Source organism: Diceros bicornis, chromosome 15 (genome assembly GCF_020826845.1).
Source record: "Diceros bicornis minor isolate mBicDic1 chromosome 15, mDicBic1.mat.cur, whole genome shotgun sequence".
Lineage (NCBI taxonomy): Eukaryota > Metazoa > Chordata > Mammalia > Perissodactyla > Rhinocerotidae > Diceros > Diceros bicornis.
This window is the reverse complement of record NC_080754.1, coordinates 38,888,587-38,911,361: the sequence shown is the minus strand read 5'-3', so window position 1 is coordinate 38,911,361 and position 22,775 is coordinate 38,888,587. Positions and strand designations below refer to the sequence as shown.

Genomic DNA, 22,775 nt, shown 5'->3' with positions numbered 1-22,775 from the left:
ATGGATTAAAATTTGCTTCAAAGCCAGGAACAAATGGCAGAATAATAATACTATGAAGTGTCTACTTAGAGGTTAACTCTGATCTTTTTAAAACATTTTTGTTGGTCATACAAAAAAATGCAGCAGGAAGAAGTGTACTTGTTTAAGAACCACTAGATTCTCTTTGGAATAGAGGCTTGGGTCATTAAAATAGTCATCATTATAAGCTTCTTAAAGATGTATGTTGCCTATTCTTAAGGAATTATAGGTTAATGGTATTTATTATGTATCTTAGTTCTTACCTATATACAGGATCTCAAAAATTCAAATTTTTTTTTTTTTTTTTTTACTTCAAATCTTAATGAAGATGTCTCCCTATCCCAAGGCCCTAAGTTTTCCATTTTTGGGTTGTTAGTATACATTAGTAGACTGTCTTTTTGTAAGTGATTTTGTTTCTGTCAAACTAAATGGACTTGGATTTACTTACTGTGCTGTAATTTGAATATTATATATTTTCTCTTTTCCCATAACCAATACCTGAATATAATCGTAGATGCTAGAGACATCAGTTAATCAGATTTAGTATCATTCTCACAGATCAGTAAAGTTTGTCACTTATACTCTTGAAATTTTACCTGTCTTTTCTCTGAACTTTTGAACTGATTTCTTGCTTTTCTCTTTCTTTTGATTTTTTCTCCATGGATTCAAAGGAAAAGGTATAGTAATTTTGCTTTGCATGAGTGACTCTTTTTCTTTTGACCTTTTTAATGTTGAAAGAGAATGCTGTCAAGTACAGTTGCTACCCTCTTAGGCAATGCTTACTGAAAAAAACCCAACTAATTGAAATTGATTAAAGCATGGAATTTTAAAATATATATATAAATCTATACATATGTATAAATATATAATAATATGTATAAATATATAAATTTGTATTTATAAATATAGACATGCCTTCAGTATTTTATTTTAACTGAAAATATATAAATATTCATTTTCCCCTTAATCTTTTGATATAGTCCAAAGCCTTTTCTTTGAGTTTGTCTCTGTCAGTTGGAGGTCTGCAGCATCTTTTTTGACATAAACTGAGTCAATAATGGGTCATGTAAAATTTGCACTTTTAATTTAAAAAAATAGGTAAAAGCTTAGGTACCTGTAAATCAATCGAGGAGTGCAAAATTGTAGATTTTCACAAAACTTCTCTTTAAACTTCTACAGTTATATTGTCCACAACTTATTTCATGACGGTTTTTTAAAGCAGCTCATCTTTACCAAATTTTTCTAAAGCATTCATTTAGTTTTCGTAGAAACAACAGCTCTTTTTTTTTCACTCTATTTCGTCAGTTTGTGTATTGTTTAATTAAGATTTTAAGTACAGTAACATTACAGTGGCATGAACAGGTTTGGAAGTGAACAAAACTGGCTCTTCATGGGCATCAGCATTCTAGAAAATAGCTGATTAGCCCTGGGGGTTCAGTGTGTCCTGAATCAGTCAGTAAGCTTTGCGGGGGGAATGAGAACTTTAAATCTGTGTGTTTGTTAGGTGGAGTGCTTCGGCTGTTTTGTGATCCTTGATGAAAAATGTTTCCTAATATCTCTTTTCTTCTTCTCCTTTGGTCTTATGAATATTTTAATATGCAGAAAGGGTGAGAAAAGAGTAGTAGTATTGAAGAATGGTGAATACTGGCAATAAAAGTAGAGCTCTACACACACACATTTGATTCCTTCTAGGATCTAAGTATTTTCTTCTTTGATGGTCTTTGGGAACTAGTTAAACTAGATAAAACAAATTAGTTAAACAAATTAGGGGTGAAGAAATAGAGGATTGGGATGATTTCGGTATATGGAAAGAGAGGAGAAATTCTTGAAGTACATTCAAATTTAGATTTTATAGCTTCAATAGACTTTATACATTGTTTGTGGCTTTTCTTTGCTGTTCTGCACATTGCTCTTAAACCCAGAGTATGCTGAGGAGATCTACCTTAAGCAAAGTGTACTTTGAAAGACATACTAATAAAAGAAATAGGTGTAATTCTTTGCAGTGTTAAATAGGTGTGCTTTTATGATATCTGGGCTTCAGCTTCTCTTAATTAGTTGGTAAGCTATTTATTGTCATTAATAATAATTCCTTGCATTTATACCATTTAATAATTTTCAAATTTTTCAGAGGCATTTTCTTATTTAAGCTCTACGTCAACTCTGTGAAGTTTATTGGAAGAATGAGAGTCTCATTTCATATTTCTTGCCCAGAGTCATGTGCTTCATAAGGACCCACTCCAATTTTTTTTAAAAAACTAAGTTGACCATGACAACAAATGTGATTTTGTGTGACTTTGTAATCTCTTTTCCCCCCAGAACAAAGGAGACTTCAGAGAGTAGGGGGAGAATAGAATTTTTCCTTTTAAATTAGTGAGATCAAGAGCCCCCTGGAGGAGTAGAACATGGAGAGCTCTGATTTTCGCCTTTCTTGCTTCTCTCCATGTCCTTTTATTCTTTCCATATAACTATAGAATTGAATGTTTGGAAGAGGTTTTATTATTATTTTCGCCAAGTACCTTTCCCCAGAATCATCCAGAACATCTGGACTACAGAATGTTTAGTTACTTTAGCAAAGAAACCTCTCCAGTAAGACTCTGCCTTCTTCTTTCCACAGAAACCTGTCTTTTCTGAATTTAGTCTAAATTGTATAATAGCAAGTTTGTTAATATGGTACCATAAAGATAGATGTTTAAGACAGCAGTAAAAATTGATAAATATCTCCTGGAGTTAAAATAGATTATATTTTATACACTATGCATCACCTCATAGCCATGCTACCTTGTAAAGGGACGTTATAAAGATAATGAATACATTGTAAAAGTCAAAAAAGTTGAGAGTGTTTTCATTAACACAATCCTGTGGGATGTAAATTTAATACATCTTTCAGGAATGACCAAGATTGATAATTTGGTTCCCTGTCTTAGCTAGTTTTTAGTACAGGACCCACAGTCAGGAAAGCAGTCACATTTGGGGTTTTGATCTAGAGGTTAGATGTGTCTTTTTCCTTCTCTCTTTTCTCCATTTCCTCTTTCTTAATGGTACCCCTTTTCTCTATTTTATCACACTCCTTAATTCTGCTGTTCTTACTTTCCCTGAGTTACAAGAATACTTAAATAGTCTAATTTATATGAACTTTGTTAAATCAGAAAGCAGTAGTGAGTGTCTTTAAGTATTGCTGGATCGGAACTGTGTAAAGTTTGGATCTCAAAGCAGGGATTACAAAAGGTCCCAGCAGGATGTGATTCAGATGCTACTCGGTGCCTGGAAGGCAGACAGCCCGGGCTCAAGGGCTTCTTTGTGAGGGTAGCAGGAATTTCTGTCTTTGTCCTCTTGGTTTCAGTCCATCCGTTGCCTACATGCATGACCCAAAGTAGTGGTATATATAGAACACTGTTGCACAACCACTGTATGTTGACAGCTGCAAAATAAGGTATATGGGTAATCCACTAACAGTATAAGGTGGCCCTGGCAAAATAAGGATCACGGAAAACACTGTTTTAGGCAGGCAATTTCAGTAAAGCAAAATGTGATGTCATATTTAGAGTCAAGAAAACAGAATAAAGGAAATTTCAGTAATTTGGATTAAACTAGAGGAGGAAGAGAAAAGTATGTAAGTAAGGAAAAAGCAAGGAAAAACTCTATAATTGTATAAGTCTAGATGTGATAAAAGATAATGACTTTTAAGATACATCAGACCTTGTATATTTATGAACTTTATTCCTTTTCAAATGTTTACCTTGGAAGGCTAAACTCTAAGATGATTTCAGAAAACATCGAGTATTTTCTGTGTGCCAGGTAGAATACAGCCGTTAATTGTGTCAGAACTCCTTGGGGAAGTGGGGATTGCAGTTCGAGCCAGCTTATGAACACAGGAAAATATTCTTACGGTATTCACTTTGGATGGGCAAAAGGACTGACCTAATATTATTCCCTAGACCTAAGAATGAATGTCTTCAGGCTTTTTCTGATAATGAGATTTACCCTTATAAAAGGAAGATTTGCAAATATGGAAGCTATTCAGATGATTGTCAGATGCCTTCTGAGTGCAAGGCACCAGGCTAGGTATTCTGGGAGGGTTAACTCACTCATGATCTCAGCCCTTAGGTCATAGTCTAATAGTGGAAGTAAGACACCTCTACTTCCAAAAAGTAGCATGTAGATAGTTAAGGGAGCACAGACAGTTGCTGGGGGAGTTGAGAGGACTCCAGATTGTGTAAGTATGGTGGGTTTTTTCTTTCCCTAAACAGTTAAATTTTGTAGGCGTGCCTTCTTATATTTAAATTTTTTATTTCATTGTTTTCAAGTGGGTACAATAATGAACTCTATACAAATAATCATTGCCTAGGAGAAGCCCAGGAGGAATTTCTTTTAATTATTAGATAATAAAGTTTAATAAATACTTGAATGCCTCCTGGAGAAATCAGTGGTGATTAAGGAACTTACCCTTAAAAATCTTAATCTAGTAGAGATTTGAATTATTTTATTTTTGCATATTAGATGTTGGTGCTTGAAAATAATTTTCTTAAGTAGGTTTAAATGTTTACTCTGTAATTTTATTTGCACTGTTAATTTGCCTAGTAACCTTTTCTCCATGGGTAATATAAATGTAAATTGCAGCCAAATTCTAAATGAATAAATTTTGATTTTTGAAGTTTTAAAACTACTTTAAAATATAGTATTCCCTGTAACCTTGCATCCTGAAAATAACAAGAAATGTAATTCTAGGATGAGACAGATGAAAGATAGTTGGTTTGTTCAAGGAGATACAGATTTCTTATGGATTTTTTTGCTTATCGTTAGCAAGTTGTGTATTATGCTTCCTCGTAGATGTTTTTTCCTGCGTTCTTAGTGTCTTACTTCAATGCCCAGTGTCTAGTAGGTGCTCAATAAAAAATTTTTAAATGAATGTGACTTCATCATTTGATTCTTTTGATTCTTGCTTCCTCCCAAGTCTTTGAAAACAAGCCTATTCTAAATATATATTCATTCCTCCTATTTCTTTCACTTGATTTTACAAATCGCTCTCATTAGATCAGAATCAAGCCTTGCGACTCTGTCTGGGCGGTACTAGCGTTGGAGGTCAGTATGGCGCCATCTCTGCCCTCAGTATCAACAATGACTGCTCAAGGCTTCTCTGTGGCTTTGCTAAAGGACAGGTAAATATGAACTTTACTCTTTCCGTAAGACAAAGTTAAAATCAGTTTTTAAAAAACTGGTATCTTTAGATCAATATCTCAAAGACCAAAATATGGGCTATAAAGTGACATGTCTGTAGAGCTAACCTGAGATTGCTCAGTCTGACTTTTGTCTTGTTCAAATTTTTAAACAACTGTTATTGACTGAGCCAGAGTCTGTGATTTTTCACGTCTTAATTTATGTGTCTGTATAATTAAATAGCTTTTGTAAATCAGCCAGGCTGTTATACAAAATTTATTTCTTTAAGGTAGTGTAGATAATTGTTGCTGCTTTTTTAAATACACTGTATTCTGCTTTCTGTATTCTTATCACTGTGTTGCGGGATAACTGTTTTGGTATTTCTTTCCACATCTGAAACTGGCAATACGTTATGGTTTTTCTCATCTTCTGACATACATCACTAGTTTGGCAGTAAGCCTTTCCTATAATTTTGATCAATGCTAAAGAAATGGACTCATGAAAGAAATTTCTTTTACCCCTCAGTATAAGAAGAACATTTAAAATCTAAAGGAAAAAGTAGGTTGGACACGATGAAGATGGAACCAGGGCCCTGTGCTTTAGTGGATCTGCAACCTTTAGTTATGTTTTAACTTTATAGTTCTTTGCCTGCAATGTTTATAGAGCAGGAATAGATTATTTCAGCCAGAAGGCAGGATACTTAAGTCCAAAAAGGAGCAATAAATTTGTTTTTAAAGCATTTGCTTGTCTTATAGATCACTATGTGGGATTTGGCCAGTGGAAAACTTCTGAGATCAATAACAGATGCTCATCCTCCAGGAACAGCAATATTGCATATTAAGGTAGTATTTTTGTTTTCTTTTTCTAATAATTTTTATTATTATGCCTTTGTATCCATTTTTAAGTAAATTTCTTTGTAAACAAAATCCTTGACAATGAACTGTCTTTTATTTGACTAGCCCAACAAGATGTTTTCTCAAGGTAAAACCAGAGATGGCCTAACATGGTAACATTTAGTTGCAAGTTGTGTTGAAGTCTAAGAGATAGAGCAGCAGAAAGAGTAAACTGATGTGATCCTGGACAAGAGGTTGGCAGCAAAGACAGGCGGTACCCTGCTGAAAACTCACGTGGAGATTTTAAAAGGTCTTTTTACCTTTTGTTTTGTCTGCCAAGATTTTATTGCTGAGGTGGTGTGCTCTGTCACACTTTGTTGGGAGTTCCCTGAGATTCAAGGCACCAATTGTGAAAGAACCAAGGTTTGGATTATGTTTAGAAATGAATCTGTTGGTTTATTTTCTTTCAGGCCTCTAAAGAAAAGCATTAAGATTTGAGTCGTGGCTTTCTCCTTACAGGGCTGAAAAAAAGAAACCAGCTTAGGTAACAGATTTCATTTATAAATACAATGTGAACTTTGGTTTTTGTATGCTGTCAAGCCCGTGTTCAGAAGCATAAAAGGTAAAGGACTATAACAAGAGAAGTCTAAAATCAGATCTGCTAGTTTTTAATCACGGACACATTTGGTTGCTTAGCTGTGCAGACCTCTCTTATCCACACATATGCTTTTTCAAGTCTGCAGGCATCTGGAGTTTGTGTGTCTCCATCTAGGTTAGTTACATAAAAGTCTTTTGTGACAAAGCAGCAGTGAAGCACTTAGTAACAATGAAAACAACCAAGACAAGTAAAAGTAGAGAATTTCTCCTCTTTCTGAACATCATGGCAGTTGGTCCTGACCTCGTTACATGGCGTGTGTCAGCTTCTAATATGTTATAGTTGTTTGTGTTTATGTCTTATCTCTTTTAGTAGATTAAGATCTTTGAAACCAGAATCTATTTTTTTTTATTTTTGTGTGTTACTCATAGTAGCTGCTCAATAAATGTTTGGTTGAAGGAATAACTAATTGGTCGTGTTTATAAAAAGCCAGTCTTTTTGCAGAAAAAAGTTAAATTTTGGGGAGAAACAGTAGGAAACAGAAATGATTAAGGCAGAAAGAAAAGAGAAGAATGCAGCTGAGGTTTAAAATCCCAGTAGTAGTTGCCATTGTGTTGCTTGGGAATGATGGTAAAGGTGATGCACGCAGACACTGTGATGCTGGAGAAGGAGGTAGCAAGAGACATATATGATTGAATACTTCTGAAGCCTTGGATTGATAACAGGCTTGCACTTCAATACTCTTACTCATTATTCTTCAAACTTAACCCTACATCCCATCAATAACAGTTTGGGTTTACATCCTTAATGTATATATATGTATTTATTTATTTTAAAATTATATAAATGTACTACTGTATTAATATTTAAATACATTATAAAACATATACACAAAGAGTAGAAAATTAATAAACAAAAATACAAGTTCTGTGATTTTTCCTACACTCCAGGGGTAAATGCCTCCCGCTTTGGCAGCTGCTCAGCTAGGCTTTGAGAGCAAAGCTGTGGGACTTCTTCACTCTGCCTGTGTGTGGGGTCGAGGAAGAACAGTTTTACAGTAGCCTCCTGTACTGCAGCCATCCCTGACTCAGAGCACGAAGGCATGCATGTAGGACGGTTCACCAACCTTTGGGGTTAGGGAGACTTGTCACTGTAAATGATACAAGTTGAGTTACTCAGTTTTGTATCATACAACATTCACGTTTACCGTGCCTCATAACCCCGTAGGAGTGTCTGTCATTGTGAACATTATTTATTATTTTGAGTTTTCCAGGGTAGGTATAATAACTGAAGTACGTTCTGTTGAAGAAGATCAAGGAGGCAGCATGTTTTAGGAAGAGTTACGTAAAAAGTAAAACTATTTTTTTTTTTTTTTTGTGAGGAGGACTAGCCCTGAGCTAACATCCGATGCCAATCCTCCCCTTTTTTCTTGAGGAAGACTGGCCCTGGGCTAACATACGTGCCCATCTTCCTCTACTTTATATGGGACACCGCCACAGCATGGCTTGACAAGTGGTGTCGGTGCGCGCCCGAGATCTGAACCTGCGAACCCTAGGCCACCGCAGCAGAGAGTGCGCACTTCACCGCTGCGCTGCCCGGCGGCCCCCAAAAGTAAAACTATTTTTAAATATAGTGGATTAACTCTTCAGTTATTCAGAAAACATAATCAGGCAAGTTTATTTCCCAAAGATACCAAATATCTTTTACTGTGTCTTTATTCTTGAAAACTAGACAACTACAAATATATCCTAAGTATCCTATTCAATTTAATAGCAAATTAGAAAAAGTTAATGTAAGAACCCAAGTAGAGAACATTAGGGCTTTTATGAATTATAGGTGGTATTTTTCTTTTATCCTGATGAAAGGTGGTTTTGCTTTTTTAAAGCCTCAATTTTTTTAAAGATATTAAGCTGTTTTTATTCTGAATACAGGTAAGTTTGTGTATTTAGGGTGATGAGCTAAATCTAGTTTAGGTGCTATCAAATGCTATTAAATGTCTTTGTTTTAGATTTTTAAAATTTTATAATTTTTCCCCTTATTTTCTTAACTCTTGACTGGTTGTTTAAAAATCTACAAGAAAATAAATTCCTTCTCTGTTTAGTTTACAGATGATCCAACTCTTGCAATTTGCAACGACAGCGGAGGCTCTGTTTTTGAATTGACATTTAAGTAAGAGACTAACAGACATTTGTTGGCTAATGAGAAGACTAGCTCTGGTTTAATGACTTGAAATTGAACATGAAGAGGTCTGGAAAGCCCATGTGATTGCAAATAGGTTGTGGCTGTGTATTCCAATTACCTGGGGAGACTTATAGAACATATGAAGTTCCAGATCTAGCCCCCCAAAATTCTACCTCAGTAGATCTCAGTTGGTATTCTAGGCTGCTCCTCCCCAGGGGATTCGTATGAGCTGTCAGACTTGGGAACCACTCTTCTGGAATATCTCACTGATTTTGTTTAGGCCCTAGACTCAGCTGATTATAACTGTAATGGCCAGGTGTAAAAAGATTTTTATTGCCTTGGAATTGCCCTATTTACTCTTTAAATAAGAGCAAAAACTGTCTAGATACATTGGAAGAACATTTATAAAGCTGAGTTAAAAAAAAAAAGTAGAACATAAAATTCAATGTGTATTATGTTTCCATAAGTTCTTCAACAGTAAGGACTGTGTTTGTTTCTTCTATTTCTCATACTTTCTAACAGTGCTGAATGCAAAGTAGTTGCTTAAAAAATATTATTTGTTTATTCAGTTAATGTTTATTGAGCATCTCCTGTGTGTAGGTGTTGTTCTAGGCATCAAAGTTGCAGCTGTGACCAGACTAGGTTGCTGCTCTAATAGAACTTCCATTCTAGTTGGGGTGGGGGTAGGGAGACACAATAAACCAACACATATATGAAGTAACTTCAGATAGTTGTGAGTGCCGTGAAGAAAATAAGACAGGTCAGTGGGCTGGAGTGCACTGGAGGATAATTCAGGAAGACCTCTCGCAGAAGGCGTCACTTGAGAAAAAGACCTGAATGATAATCTGGTCAACAAATGCAGAGATCTGGAAGAAGTGTTCCTGGCAGAGGGACGTTTGCACACAAAGGCTTTGAGGTGGGCACACACTTGGCTTACTGGAGCAACGGAAAGAAGGCAGGTGTGCCTGGAGTTTGTCTTTATCAGGAACAACAGTAGAGGGAGAGGAGTGAAGGCAGGAGCCAGATCCTATAGGACCTTTTAAGATGTGGGAAGGAGTTTGAATTTTACTTGATGTACAGTGGCAAGTCAGTGAAGTATTTCTAGGAAAAGAGTGATAAATCTGACCTATCCATTGAAAAGATCATGCTGGTGTCATTGGAGTTTGGATTTTGGGAGCAAGAGGAGGAGTTAGGAGCCTAGTGTAGTAGTCCAGGCTGGAGATGGTAGTGCCTTGGATCATTGCTAAATCAATTCTGAATTTTTTGGTTACATTTTCAGGAGAGTGATGGGAGTGAGAACTTGTGAATCCAGATGTCTATTCAGTGGCTCCAAGGGTGAAGTTTGCTGTATTGAGCCTCTCCATTCCAAGCCTGAATTGAAAGATCATCCCATCACACAGTTTTCCTTATTGGCCATGGCATCCCTAACGAAAGTAGGTATATTTAGAAGGTGAAACTCACAACTTGAGAAGCTTTGAATACCAAAAATTTGAAAATTACAGAGTACATCTTAAAAATATATTTTTCTCCTACAGATACTGGTCATTGGATTGAAACCATCCTTGAAAGTGTGGATGACTTTTCCCTATGGACGGGTGAGTAAGCCTCTCCATTTTGTTGGCCGAAAGAAGGACCGTGTCAGGAGGTTGGGGAAAATGACTTGTAAGTGGCGAATTCTGTGAGATTGTCAGAAAACTGTGTAGAATAGAAGTCAGTGCTCCAAAGATCATTGTCTGGGTTTACCTTGACGTGACCAGAGTGGCATAAGCTGGTGACTAGAACAGTGTCCTGGGGGGTCCTGAGATCTGTGTTTTCTACCTTTATTGCTTTAAGTTTTTCTCTCATAAACGGCATATAGCTGGCTTTTGTTTTTAATCTCACTTTGACAGTCTCTGTCTATTTGCTGTCCTGGTGCTTTGTGGTCACACCTAATTTCATGCATGGATTTTCCTAGTCTCATTCGCTGCCATTTGAGTGCAGTAAAATTCCCTTATTGGATTTAAAGCTGGAGTATAAATTGATGTATTGAATCCCAGCCCCAATTTTCAACATTTGAAAGACGTTTGTCTTTGTGTGACTGCTGCACTAGAGTAGGATTATGCTCACCGTCTGCTGCTTTGACATCGCAGGACTGCTAGAGAAGACCCCACCATAATATCCAGTATAAATTGCTACTACGTATGCTTTCCTTGGCTTCTGCCTCTGGTATTTTACTTTGGGGATGATACTTCCCTGAATATACTGTGCACACCCTAGTTTCCCTTAGCTTTCCTGCTTGGTTGTTTTCAGAGAGATGTGATCTTACAGTGTATATGAGGAGAGGTATTGATGGGATGTGATGGAGAATGATAGTACTGAACTCTGACTAGTTCAGAAAGCAGCCCCGGTACTGAGGGAGATCACTCCTGTTTTCTTGTTGGTACTCTTGTACCTCTGGGCACCAGGGGAAGCAGGTCTGCCCTTTCAGATGGCAAAGCTGGCTTAGATTAGCTCTTGGGTTAGCTTCATTGACTAATTGAGGTTTATCATGGTGGTATGTGTTTGCATCTTTTTGTATGTTTTTATTGGTATTTTTTCCCAACATTTTATTATGAACATTTTCAAAGACATAGAGACATTGAAAGAATTTTACATTGAATATCTGTATACCTACCATCTGAATTCTACCATTAATATTTTACTGTACTTTATTATATATCTATCTCTCTATCCACCTATCAAAGCTGTTTTTTTATGTATTTCCAAGTAAGTTGCAGAAATCAGTATTCTTTCTGCTAAATATTAGGCATTTATATCATTAGCTCAATATTTAAGTTTTTCCTTTTGTACAAAATTCACATACAATGAAATGCACATATCTTGAGTGTACATTAGCAGAACTTTGAAAAATGTATATACTTTTGTAAACCAAATCTCTATCAAGATGTAGAACGTTACTATCAACCCAGAAACTTCCCTCATGATCCTCCCCGGTCAGTCCTTGCTTCGTTGAAATTTTAATGAGATATTAGGAGAAGTTTTATCAAGGAGCACTAGTCAGATGCTGTTTTTAACCAGAGTTTTCTCTTTATCCTTCTGTCTGTTAACTGTGTTGATTTTTTTTTTTTGGCCTTCTCCTCACTTAGATGGATCCTTCTAGTGTTCCATTGCTGGCCTGGCACTTTGTGGCAGTGCATAATTATGTGAATCCCATGCTTGCCTTCTGCAGAGGAGATGTTGTTCATTTTCTGTTGGTAAGTCCTGATAAAATATTCTAGATCTAGGGGCTGGCCCTGTGGCGTAGCGGTTAAGTGTGCGCACTCTGCTGCTGGCGGCCCGGGTTCGGATCCTGGGCGCATACTGATGCACTGCTTGTCAGGCCATGCTGTGGCAGCGTCCCACATAAGGTGGAGGAAGATCAGCACGGATGTTAGCTCAGGGCCAGCCTTCCTCAGCAAAAAGAGGAGGACTGGCGTGGATGTTAGCTCAGGGCTGATCTTCCTCACAAAAAAAAAAAAAATTCTAGATCTGTTATAAAGTCCTTTATCAAAGACTTTTTTTAAGATTCACCTGTAATTTAATTTGTGTCAAAGAAATATGCTATCATAATTCTTTGGAGAGAGGATGACCTTTTTATTTAATTTTTATTTAAGACTTTAATGGTTGGGAAAACAAATGATTACCCTCAGCTTCATGCTCCTTCATGGTTTATTTCTCAGTTTCGTCTCCTTCAACTAACAAATAGTTAATGATTTATGTGTATGTATAAATATATGAATGTACATATGTCTGTATTAATGGCTTACCTATCTACGTATAGTGTATTTATTATATTCGCCATCTGATTTATTATTCTTCGCCATCTGAAAGAGAGCAAGTATAATTGAGCACCTGCCATGTTCTCTACACTGTGATGGACACGAGAAGGAATTGAAGGAAGTACAAACATAGTTTTCTCCTTTACACAGCTTAAAATACTGTTTGAAAGGCAAAACCAGTATGCTTGTTACTACTAGAGAGAACAGTTTAGGACTGAACTATGTGATGATAATTAAAACTTGATATGAGTTCAGAGAATGGAGAGATTTGTATGGACTAGAGAGCCTATGGAAGACTTGATGAAGGATATACAGTAAATACTGCATCAGGGGTGGATGTGCATATCGGGGGAAATAGGATGAACTGAAGTTGTAGAGGTAAGAATGTGCCTGCGTAATCTCGGGTTTCCTAGCTCAGTGAAGCAAGTGCACCACTGTCCACCTAGTTTCTCCAGCCAGAAACCTAGGAGTTGCCTTTCAGTTACTCTTCTCCCTTGATATCTGCTCTATCACCACATCCTGTTGATTCTACCTCCAAAACCTCCTGAATTTATTCCTTTTTTCCTCTAATTGCTGCTTCCCTAGCCTAAACCACTGACATTTCTAGCCTAGGCTCTGGAGTAGCTTCCTAACTAGTCTCTGGCCTCGGTGTCTTTCCATATGCTATTCCTCTGCCAGGAAAGCTGTGTGCTCTCTTCCAGTTTATCTCAGCTCATGATTAACATGGCCTTCCCTGACCTCCTGGACTAACGTAGCATTGCCTGCTACATACGCTTATACAACCTTCTCCCTTGATAACACTCAGCACTTTTAAAATTACTTGTCTAATATTTTTCTTCCTCACTAGGCTTAAAGCTCCATAAGTCTAAAGACCAACTCTACTGCTATATTCCCAGCCACTAGGACAGTGCCTTTATATAGTAGATGCTTAATATGTTTATAGAATTAATGACAGGGAGGAACCTATGAATTAATGACAGGCGGAAAATAAAGTAGAACATATGGGGTGGGTCTAGATTAGAGGCTGACAAACTATGGCCCATGGACCAAATCTGGCTGGCTGCTTGTTTTGGTAAATAAAATTTGTTGCAACATAGTCATGCCCATTTGTTTATGTATTATTTATATCTACTTTCGCACTACAGAAGCAGAGTTGAGTAGTTGTGACAGACTGTGTGGTCTGCAGAACCTAAGATATTTACTGTGTGGCCTTTTCAGAAAAAGTTTGCTGACCCTTGATCTGTATTATATAATAATTGGCCTAGATTGGTAATGGGGAGCCATCACAGGTTCTTACATAATTAAAATGATAATGATGTGATTAAAGCAATATTTTAGGAAGATCAGTGTAGAGGTAGCAAAAAGAGTAGATTATAGGAGGTAGGAGGGTAGGAAGGTTTTGCTCTTGTACTAAAGGAGGTGTGAGGTGTTTAGACAAGGCTGGTTGGTTGTAGTGAGAGTTAGGGGTGACATTTTGAAGGAAAGACAAGGCTTCTCATCTTATTGGATCTGGGAACTGAGGGACATGAATGAAACATCACATTTCTGACTTTACATTTTAGAGGCATGAAATATTCAAAAGGGAGATTGGGGAGAAACCAATTAGAAAAGATTTGAATGAGCTGAGTTGGAAGTGAAGGTGGTACTCTCAAGTGTTGTATCAGTGAATGTCCTCTGGGCAGATGACAATCCAGTTCTGGAGCGCAAATGAGAATTCTAGGATAGAGAAGGTGGTTGAAGCTGTGAAAATAAAAAGCTAAAGCATACATAACCTTGGAGGACATTCACACAAGGGAAAGGAAAAAGAAAAGGAAACAGGACAAGAGGTTCCTATAAAGGCACATACAGGTAACAGAGGAAATAGGGCAATATGATGTCACCCAGAAGACAAAGAAGGCAAGGCTCCGGGACAGTATCAATTCCGGGGTAATACCAATACCAAAGAAAGATCAAGGAACAAGTACAGCCAACACTGCAGGATAAGACACTGGATGTGCAAGAAGTAGTTCGTTACAAACTTCTTGGAGGACTAGTTATCAGTGGAATGGAGGTGGAAGCTAGACTGTAGAGCCTTGTTAAAGAAGTGGGTCTCTAGGAGAGCAGACTCACACAATTATAGTGTAGTGTTTGGTTGCAAGAGGAAAGAGAAAAAATATCTATAAGAAGTAAATCAAGGGAAAGTTTTTTGTTTTCTTGTTTTTTTTGAAGATGAAGAAGTCACAAACATGTTTGATAGCAAAAGGAAAAGGGCCCTCAAAAAGGAGTGATCAAAAATGAGTGAATGAATACGCTAGCAAGGGAGGGGTAATGTTAAACCGTGATGGAGTGGGTAGGATTTAGAGTGTATGTAGGTGAAGTAATTTTCTTCAGCAAGGACGTTAGCAAATCTTAGGAGAATAGTTAATTGGCATTGGTCTTTTTGTTTATGAAACACTTTCAACATATGCAAGATATGGAACAATTTGGTGCTATCTTATTTTCATTTTACAAATAAGAAACCTGAGCAAGAATAGTGAATTGCCTTTGGTTACACAGCTGTAATAGTGGAACTAATTCTTAAATCCGTGGCTCTAGATCCCATGCTGCGTTTACCAGAGCATCTTTTCTTACAAGGGAAGTGATTTAGTGAAGTAAAGGTGCGAGTACATGAAGGGCCCACATTAAGTGGTCTCAGTTGTTTGTTAAGGTGTCTTATGAGGTCCACACTGCAAGTGATGGGGTGAGAAGGCAAAGAGGAATTGGGACTTAAAGGGAAAGAAAGACATCTAGAGCACCACTATGGGGAGTGTGCAGGAAAACCCAGGTTGAATGGAATGTCGTGAATTTCAGATGGCTCAGGGGTATATTGTGCTGTGTCTCTCTTCAGTGCTCCATCATCTTGCAGCAGAAGTAGAGAAAGCAAATTATAAGGATGACAGAAGATTATAGAGTATATGTACACATATATAAATAAAATATTGACACTGGTGGTTCTTTTGGGAAATTTTGGGCTGTTTGAGCTATAACAGTATCGTACTTTAGAAAAGTTTATTTTGTCACTGTAGCTTCTTTTTTTTTAAATGAACTTCTGTTTGACTTGATCACACTGTGTCACCAATCCCATTTTATGCTTTAACTCTAGCTAAATATAATCATTGATGTGATGAAATTAGGTTGTTCTGAATTATGAGAGAGTATAAATTACATTACAGCATTTGCTAATACAGACAACTAGACCTCTGACCAGATATGCCTTGGAATTTGGTACAAATCATGATGTGAATGATTTTTTTCATTTATCTAATAGTTTCTTTAATTATCAATATTTTTGGCTTATCCATACTCTGAATGGAAATCATGTTCCAGGTGGAATATAATTAAGTATCTAAAAAAGTCTCTCAAACAGTAGCTCTTATTTAGGTTGTTTTTATTTCATCATTAGGTTAAGAGAGATGAATCTGGAGCAATACATGTTACTAAGCAAAAGCATCTTCACCTATACTATGACCTCATCAACTTTACTGTGAGTATTAAAATTAAATATCCCCGTTTATTTCATGTAACTGTTTTGAATTCATGATGTTTTAAAGCTACTAGGATTACTACCATGAACCATGACTGTTAGGATCATGTGAAATACGGACAGAAGTGAAGTCCTGCTTTTACTGAATAAAGTCTGAGTTTGGCGTGATGCCACATTGTTTTTATTCTCTTTCAGCCTTATGTCCTGCTGAACACTGGTGGGATCAGGAAAAGTTTTCTTTAATGTCCTGATTAGCTCAAAGGGGAGTTCAGAAGAGTTTAGGTGGATTTCTTTAGGATCATTGCCTGGTGTTTTTATAAACACATTTTTGTACTTCTGAGCTTGTCCTAATTGGTTCAGGAATTTATGTTCTTTTCTTGTGACTGAAAACTGCAGAATTTTCTCTCTGTCATACATCTCAGTCCTGAGTGACTTTTTGGTTTAAAAAGAGATTACTTCTCTTTGTATCAAATTATTATTTTTTTCTTTTTCAAATAGTGTGTTAGTTCTGTGAGTAGTGTAATTATGTTTCTGGATTCCCTATCATTTATGCTTTTAGCACATCAGTATCTGATATCAAGTGAAGCATTCTGTATATGCATGAATATAGGCAATCCTAAATATAAGGCAGTCCTTCACTTTTCCAATAAAAAGGCTGAAAAATTTTTTCCCCAAACTTGATAATATGTAACTTTTTAGGATATAAGTGAAATAGATCTTTTCTTTATAATATATGGTTTATTAATTTAGTTACATGTTGCCTTTTCTTCTCACGTATAGACTGTTGATTTAGAAATAATACTTTTTCCCATACACGTTTCATGAAATAATTTTGTAAACTTCATAAACTCTTCTCATGCATATAAGACATCAGTGTCTTTATTGTCACCAGAACCCCTTGTTGAATCATCTAACACAGTTTTCTAGAATTCATCATCATCACATCACATCTGTTTAAGAAGTTTGAGATTCAGCACTTTTAAAATCTGCATATAACTCTTGTCGCTGGAAAATTTTTCCCTACCCACAAGTAGCCATTCTCCTAACAGTAGGACAGTCAGTGTTTTCATTTGTCCTGTGGTTTATCCATGGTGTAATCACTAACTGCATTGCTTTGTAAATTACCTTTAAAAGGCTTATTTACAACAATGTCAATACTTGCAATTGTGAGGGTCTAAGCTCAGGAATAATTGCTAAACCTGCTAACATTCTTTCTCTGTCATTTGCTCTCTCGGTTTTAATCAGGTAACCTTTGAAAGTATTTAAAAACTATCACTGACTGAGGTTGTATAAGGCTAAATATGTCTTTCCTACATGATACTTTGTTTTTCAAAGTAATCAAGAGAGCATCTTATAAGAACTCTTTGTGGAAGATTTGAGTGTCAAACTCTGATTTCTGAGAGAATTTTTTTTTGGAAAAAAAAACAAAAAAACAAAACCTTTCCCTTATAGTAGCCCCTGTACGCTGATAAAGTATATCTTCAGCATATGTCAAAATAAAATTGATCCATTTTCAACTTGGTTGTCTTTGATATGGTATGCAAATAACATCTCATAACATGGGATGGGTCATATAAATAAACCAACATGAATTTTTGTTCTGGCTAGTTTAGAATTCTGAGTGGATTTTAAAACTTCATTTATGTCTTTGGAAAGATTGAGATTTTTAAAAAAATATTTTGAAGATAAGAAATCTCATACATAACCCAAGAAATTTATCAAAATGGCATCCTTCAGCAGGTTTTTAACATTATTATTTGCTTATTACTTTTAAAACTACAGTAGTACTTATTAAAGAAAATTCAGAAGATACAGAGAAATAGAGCAAAGAACTCTCCCATAATTTTTAGGGTGGTTTTGAAGGAAATATATATTTTAAATAGTTTCTATTTTAAAATGTGTTACTTAAATGCCAGCAATCATCCTTTGACCACTTATGTTTATGAGATTTAATTTGCCCTTTTATTAATGTCGTAAAAACTAGTTTGTCACTTTGCTTAAGTCATTTGCCAGTATACCTTTTAAAAAATTTTATAGAAGCCAGTATAGCCTATAATATATCTATTAAAGCTCTTAGCCTGCTTTTACAATATGAAAGTGTCATTTTAGCACTGTCAAAACTCAATACTGTGTTGTACACCTAATGTTCTCTGGTCTGTCGCTGAGTAGTTCTTGCCGTGATTGTGTTGTCTTCAAGTTATTAAATGATAAGATCCTCAACTGCCGTAACGGGGTGGGCAGGCTTGCTTCTTGTCCTGAATGGTGCCATGGGGTGGGCCTCACCCGTGTTTTGTTGTGTGCTTGAATCGCAGTGGATAAACTCACGCACGGTTGTGCTCTTGGACAGTGTGGAGAAGTTGCATGTGATTGATCGGCAAACTCAAGAGGAACTGGAAACAGTGGAGATCTCAGAAGTCCAGCTGGTCTACAATAGCAGCCATTTCAAATCACTGGCCACCGGAGGAAATGTCAGCCAGGCACTGGTGAGGGTAACCCATGATCTTAGTCTGCTAAGGATAATGATAAACTTGGTATTTCATTGGTTTGTTTTAGAAATAGCAAGTCTGAGGAGTTATCTCTGTGTCTTGAGATGTTTCTTTAAAAACCACCAGGTTGGAGTTGATGTTGGTGTGTTTGTTAGTATTCAGGAATGTGAACTGAAACAATAATTCCTGTTACCCTCTATCCAGAAATGTCACTAATTTAATACTAAAGAGTTTTAACTTTTATGCTAAAATAATGAAATGAAATTGAAAATTTATGAGAAAGAAATTGTAAAAACAAAATATTTTAGAAAGTTTAATATGGTGGCAATAAACCTGATAGATTTAAGGGATAAATGACTAGAGACAGGTAGCCTGTGAGGCTTTGGAAATATTTGGGTGATTGGTAAAGGACTTAAATCACACATATGGTGGCTGTGGGCATTAAAAGGCAAAGATGACTTTGAGAGAAAGAAAGAATATTCTTTAGGAATAGGAGACAGATGAAATGTAGGAGCCTGGAGAGAAGGAAGACACAAAAGTTATGATCTTAGTATTAATTTTACTGTATTTTAAGCAACCACAGTAATCACCTTTAGCAATTTACACAGATAGTTTACAGTTAGATTACTTTGAATTGTGATCTCATGTTTCCTAAACCAATAATCTTTAAGCAGGAAATTTAGACGATTCTGCGGCTTCCCTGGGTAATTTCTTGAAAAACATTATAATGTCGTATTTAGTTAAGTGTCTACTGTATGATATGTAGCCATTGCTGAAATCTCCCTGAGATATTAGAACTTTGGGGCATAAAATATATATGAAAGGGTCTTCCAGCCTTAGAATTTAGAAACCAAGAAAATCCAGAATAAGAAATGGTGCTACAATAAAATTCACTAAAGTAAGAATAATTACTCCCCCACATTTATATATTTTCTTGTTTCTGAGTGGTTATTAAAAATGCTTTTAGGGGCTGGCCCGGTGACATCGTGGTTGGGTTTGCGCATTCTGCTTCAGTGGCCTGGGGTTTGCAAGTTCGGATCCTGGGCACAGACGTACACACTGCTCATCAAGCCATGCTGAGGCGGCATCCCGTATACAAAATAGAGCAAGATTGGCAACAGATGTTAGCTCAGAGCCAGTCTTCCTCACACATGCAAAAAAATGTTGTTAGACTTTAAACTTACAGTTTTGGCTAAGATGGAATAATGAGGACTGGATTTACTCTCCTGTCTGGGGAAAAAAAAATCACACACACACACACAAAAGAACCAACAGTTTTGAAGATACTGGATATCAGGTAATGAAGGACAGCAGTCCCTGACAAAATGGGAAACAAGTGACGTGAGCCCTATGATGGTCCCAGCTTCTAACCTTGAGAGAGTCTCCAGGCTGTGGCTCAGGGAGGAGGAACCCAGTTGGAGCCTGGAGGACCGCGTGAGTTGAGACAGAGCTGAGACTGCTGGAGGACAAAGATGGGATGAGTTTTCAGGACAGAGCACTGGAGAGGAGAGCACTATGAAAGGAGTCCTTCTTGTGTATTCAACAGACTACTGATCAGCAGATGCAGATGAGGAAACTACCCAAGGCCAGAGAAAGAAACATTTGAAAAGTTTAGAAAGATCTATATCCAGTGCTCACACTGGCTTGTTTACACCAGCCAGATGGAAAACTTCTTGATTCACAGGGCATTGGGTAGAGTACTCATCTTGCCTCAGTAGTGGGGAATAATTAGGACTTGAGTAAACACTGCTCTGGCCCCACTCACAAATCTTAAAAACAAGACCAGAAAGTTTTCAAGTAACTTAACTACCTCCCAGAGCAAAGCACAAGAATATTAATAGGAATACAGAAATTTCCAGAACCCAACTAGGTAAAATTCACAATGTCTGCCATCCAATCAGAGATTACTAGGCATGCAAAGAAGAAGAAAAACACAACTTATAGGGAGGAGAAAAATCAATCAAAACTGGCTTAGACCTGAAACAGATATTAGAATTAGCAGACAAGGACATAACAGTTATTATAACTATAGTCCATATATCTGAAAAGTTAAGTAGAGACATGGAAGATATTTAAAAAGATGCAAATCTAACTTCTAGAGATAGAAACCGCAGTGCTTGAGATGAAGAATACACTGGATGGGATTAACAACAAAGAGTAGACATTGCAGGAAAGAAATGATTCAACCTGAGGATATAGCAAATCTGTCTATAGCAAAGATATAGAGTCTATCCAAAGTGGAACACAGAGAAAAAAAATAATTAAAAAAAATAGTGACCTGTGAGCATCAAGTAGCCTAATACATGTGTAGTTGGGATCTCTGAAGGAGAGGAGAGAAAAAAATTGGAAGAAATAATGGTCAGAAACTTTCCTAAACTATAAATACACACATTCCAGAAGCTCAATGAACCCAAGCACAATTAAAATAAAGAAAACCATATGTAGATTGATCAAAATGAGTCATAAAGAGAAAAATATTAAAGCAGCCAGAGAAAAAAGGCGCATCGAATGCAGAGGAACAACAATAAGTATGAGAGCGGATTTCTCATCAGAAACGATCTGTAGCAATCTCCAGAGAGGATATACAAATGGCCAATGAGCATATGACAAGATGCTCAACATCATTAATCATTATGGAAATGCAAATCAAAACCACAATGAGATACCACTTTATGCCCACTAGGATGGCTATAATCAAAAAGACAGGCAATAACACGTGTTGGTTAGGATGTGGAAAAACTGGAACTCGCGTAAATTGGTGGTGGGAAATGGTACAGCCACTGTGGAAAACAGTTTCTCAAAATATTAAACGTAGAGATTCCATATGACTGAGCAACTCTACTCTTAGGTATCTACCCAGGAGAAATGAAAACATATGTTCACACAAACACTTGTACACAAATGTTTATAGCAGCATTATTCATAATAGCCAAAAAGTGGAAACAATCCAAATGTCCACCAATGGGTAAATGATAAACAAAACGTGGCATAGCCATGTAATGAAACACTATTCTGCAATAAAAAGGATGATCTGCTGTCACATGCTACAACATGGATGAACCTCAAAAATACTGTAAGAGAAAGAAACCATATGGAAAGACCACATATTGTTTGATTCTATTTATATGAAATGTCCAGGGAAGGCAAGTTTATAGAGACCGACATAGATTAGTGGTTACAAAAGACTGGGAGGGGGAATGGGGGTTGGCTGAAAATGGGTAAAAGGGATCTTTGTGGAGTAATGGAAGTGTTCTAAAACTGGATTTTGGTGATGGTTGAACAACTGTAAATTTACTAAAAATTATTGAATTGTACACTTAATGAGTGAATTTTATGGTAAGTAAATTGTACCTCAATACCATTGTTTAAAAAAAGCAATTGACTGTTTAAAACAAAAATAATGGAGGCCAGCCCCGTGGCTTAGCAGTTAAGTGCATGTGCTCTGCTACTGGCGGCCCGGGTTCGGATCCCGGGCACGCACCAGCGCACTTCTTGTCCGGCCATGCTGAGGCGGCGTCCCACATAGAGCAACTAGAAAGATGTGCAACTATGACACACAACTGTCTACTAGGGCTTTGGGGAGAAAAAGGGAAAAAAAAAAGGAGAAGGGTTGGCAATAGGTGTTAGCTCAGGGCCGGTCTTCCTCCGCAAAAAGAGGAGGATTGGCATGGATGTTAGCTCAGGGCTGATCTTCCTTACAAAAAAAAAAAAAACCAAAAACAAAAGAAAAGCAAAATAAACACAAAAATAATGTAATGTTTATGGTACGTAGAAGTAATTGTATGACAAAAATAGTACATAGAAGCAGGCACTGGGGTATGGAAGTATATCATTGTGAAGTTCTTACATGATATAGTCATGTGTCACTTGATGTGGGTATGTTCTGAGAAATGCATCGTTAGCTGATTTCCTTGTTGTGTGAACATAATAGAGGGTACTTACACAAACCTTGATGGTATAGCCTACTGCACACCTAAGCTCTATATGGTACTAATCTTACGGGACCACCGTCATATGTGTGGTCCATCATTGACCGAAATGCCATCATGTGGTGCATGGCCATACACCAAATAGTATAGTGTTATTTAAATGTAGGCTGAAATAAATTAAACTTGTGTGTTGTAAACACTAGAGCAGTCACTGAGAAAGAAGTGTGACTGATAAGTCAATAATAGTGACAAAATTAAGTGTTAAAAAATAATAAATTCA

At 36.8% G+C, this 22,775-nt stretch overlaps 1 protein-coding gene across 1 annotated transcript in view; it reads left to right on the top strand.

Moving 5' to 3' along the window:
• The window catches only part of VPS8 (VPS8 subunit of CORVET complex), a 257,252-nt gene that overhangs the window by 33,969 nt on the left and 200,508 nt on the right, over positions 1-22,775 (top strand). The window contains exons 8-15 of the mRNA XM_058556181.1: positions 5,050-5,174; positions 5,928-6,014; positions 8,702-8,769; positions 10,061-10,214; positions 10,317-10,376; positions 11,907-12,014; positions 16,000-16,080; positions 18,393-18,563. Coding sequence (XP_058412164.1) covers positions 5,050-5,174; positions 5,928-6,014; positions 8,702-8,769; positions 10,061-10,214; positions 10,317-10,376; positions 11,907-12,014; positions 16,000-16,080; positions 18,393-18,563 — 854 coding nt within the window. The remainder of the gene's footprint in view (positions 1-5,049; positions 5,175-5,927; positions 6,015-8,701; positions 8,770-10,060; positions 10,215-10,316; positions 10,377-11,906; positions 12,015-15,999; positions 16,081-18,392; positions 18,564-22,775) is intronic.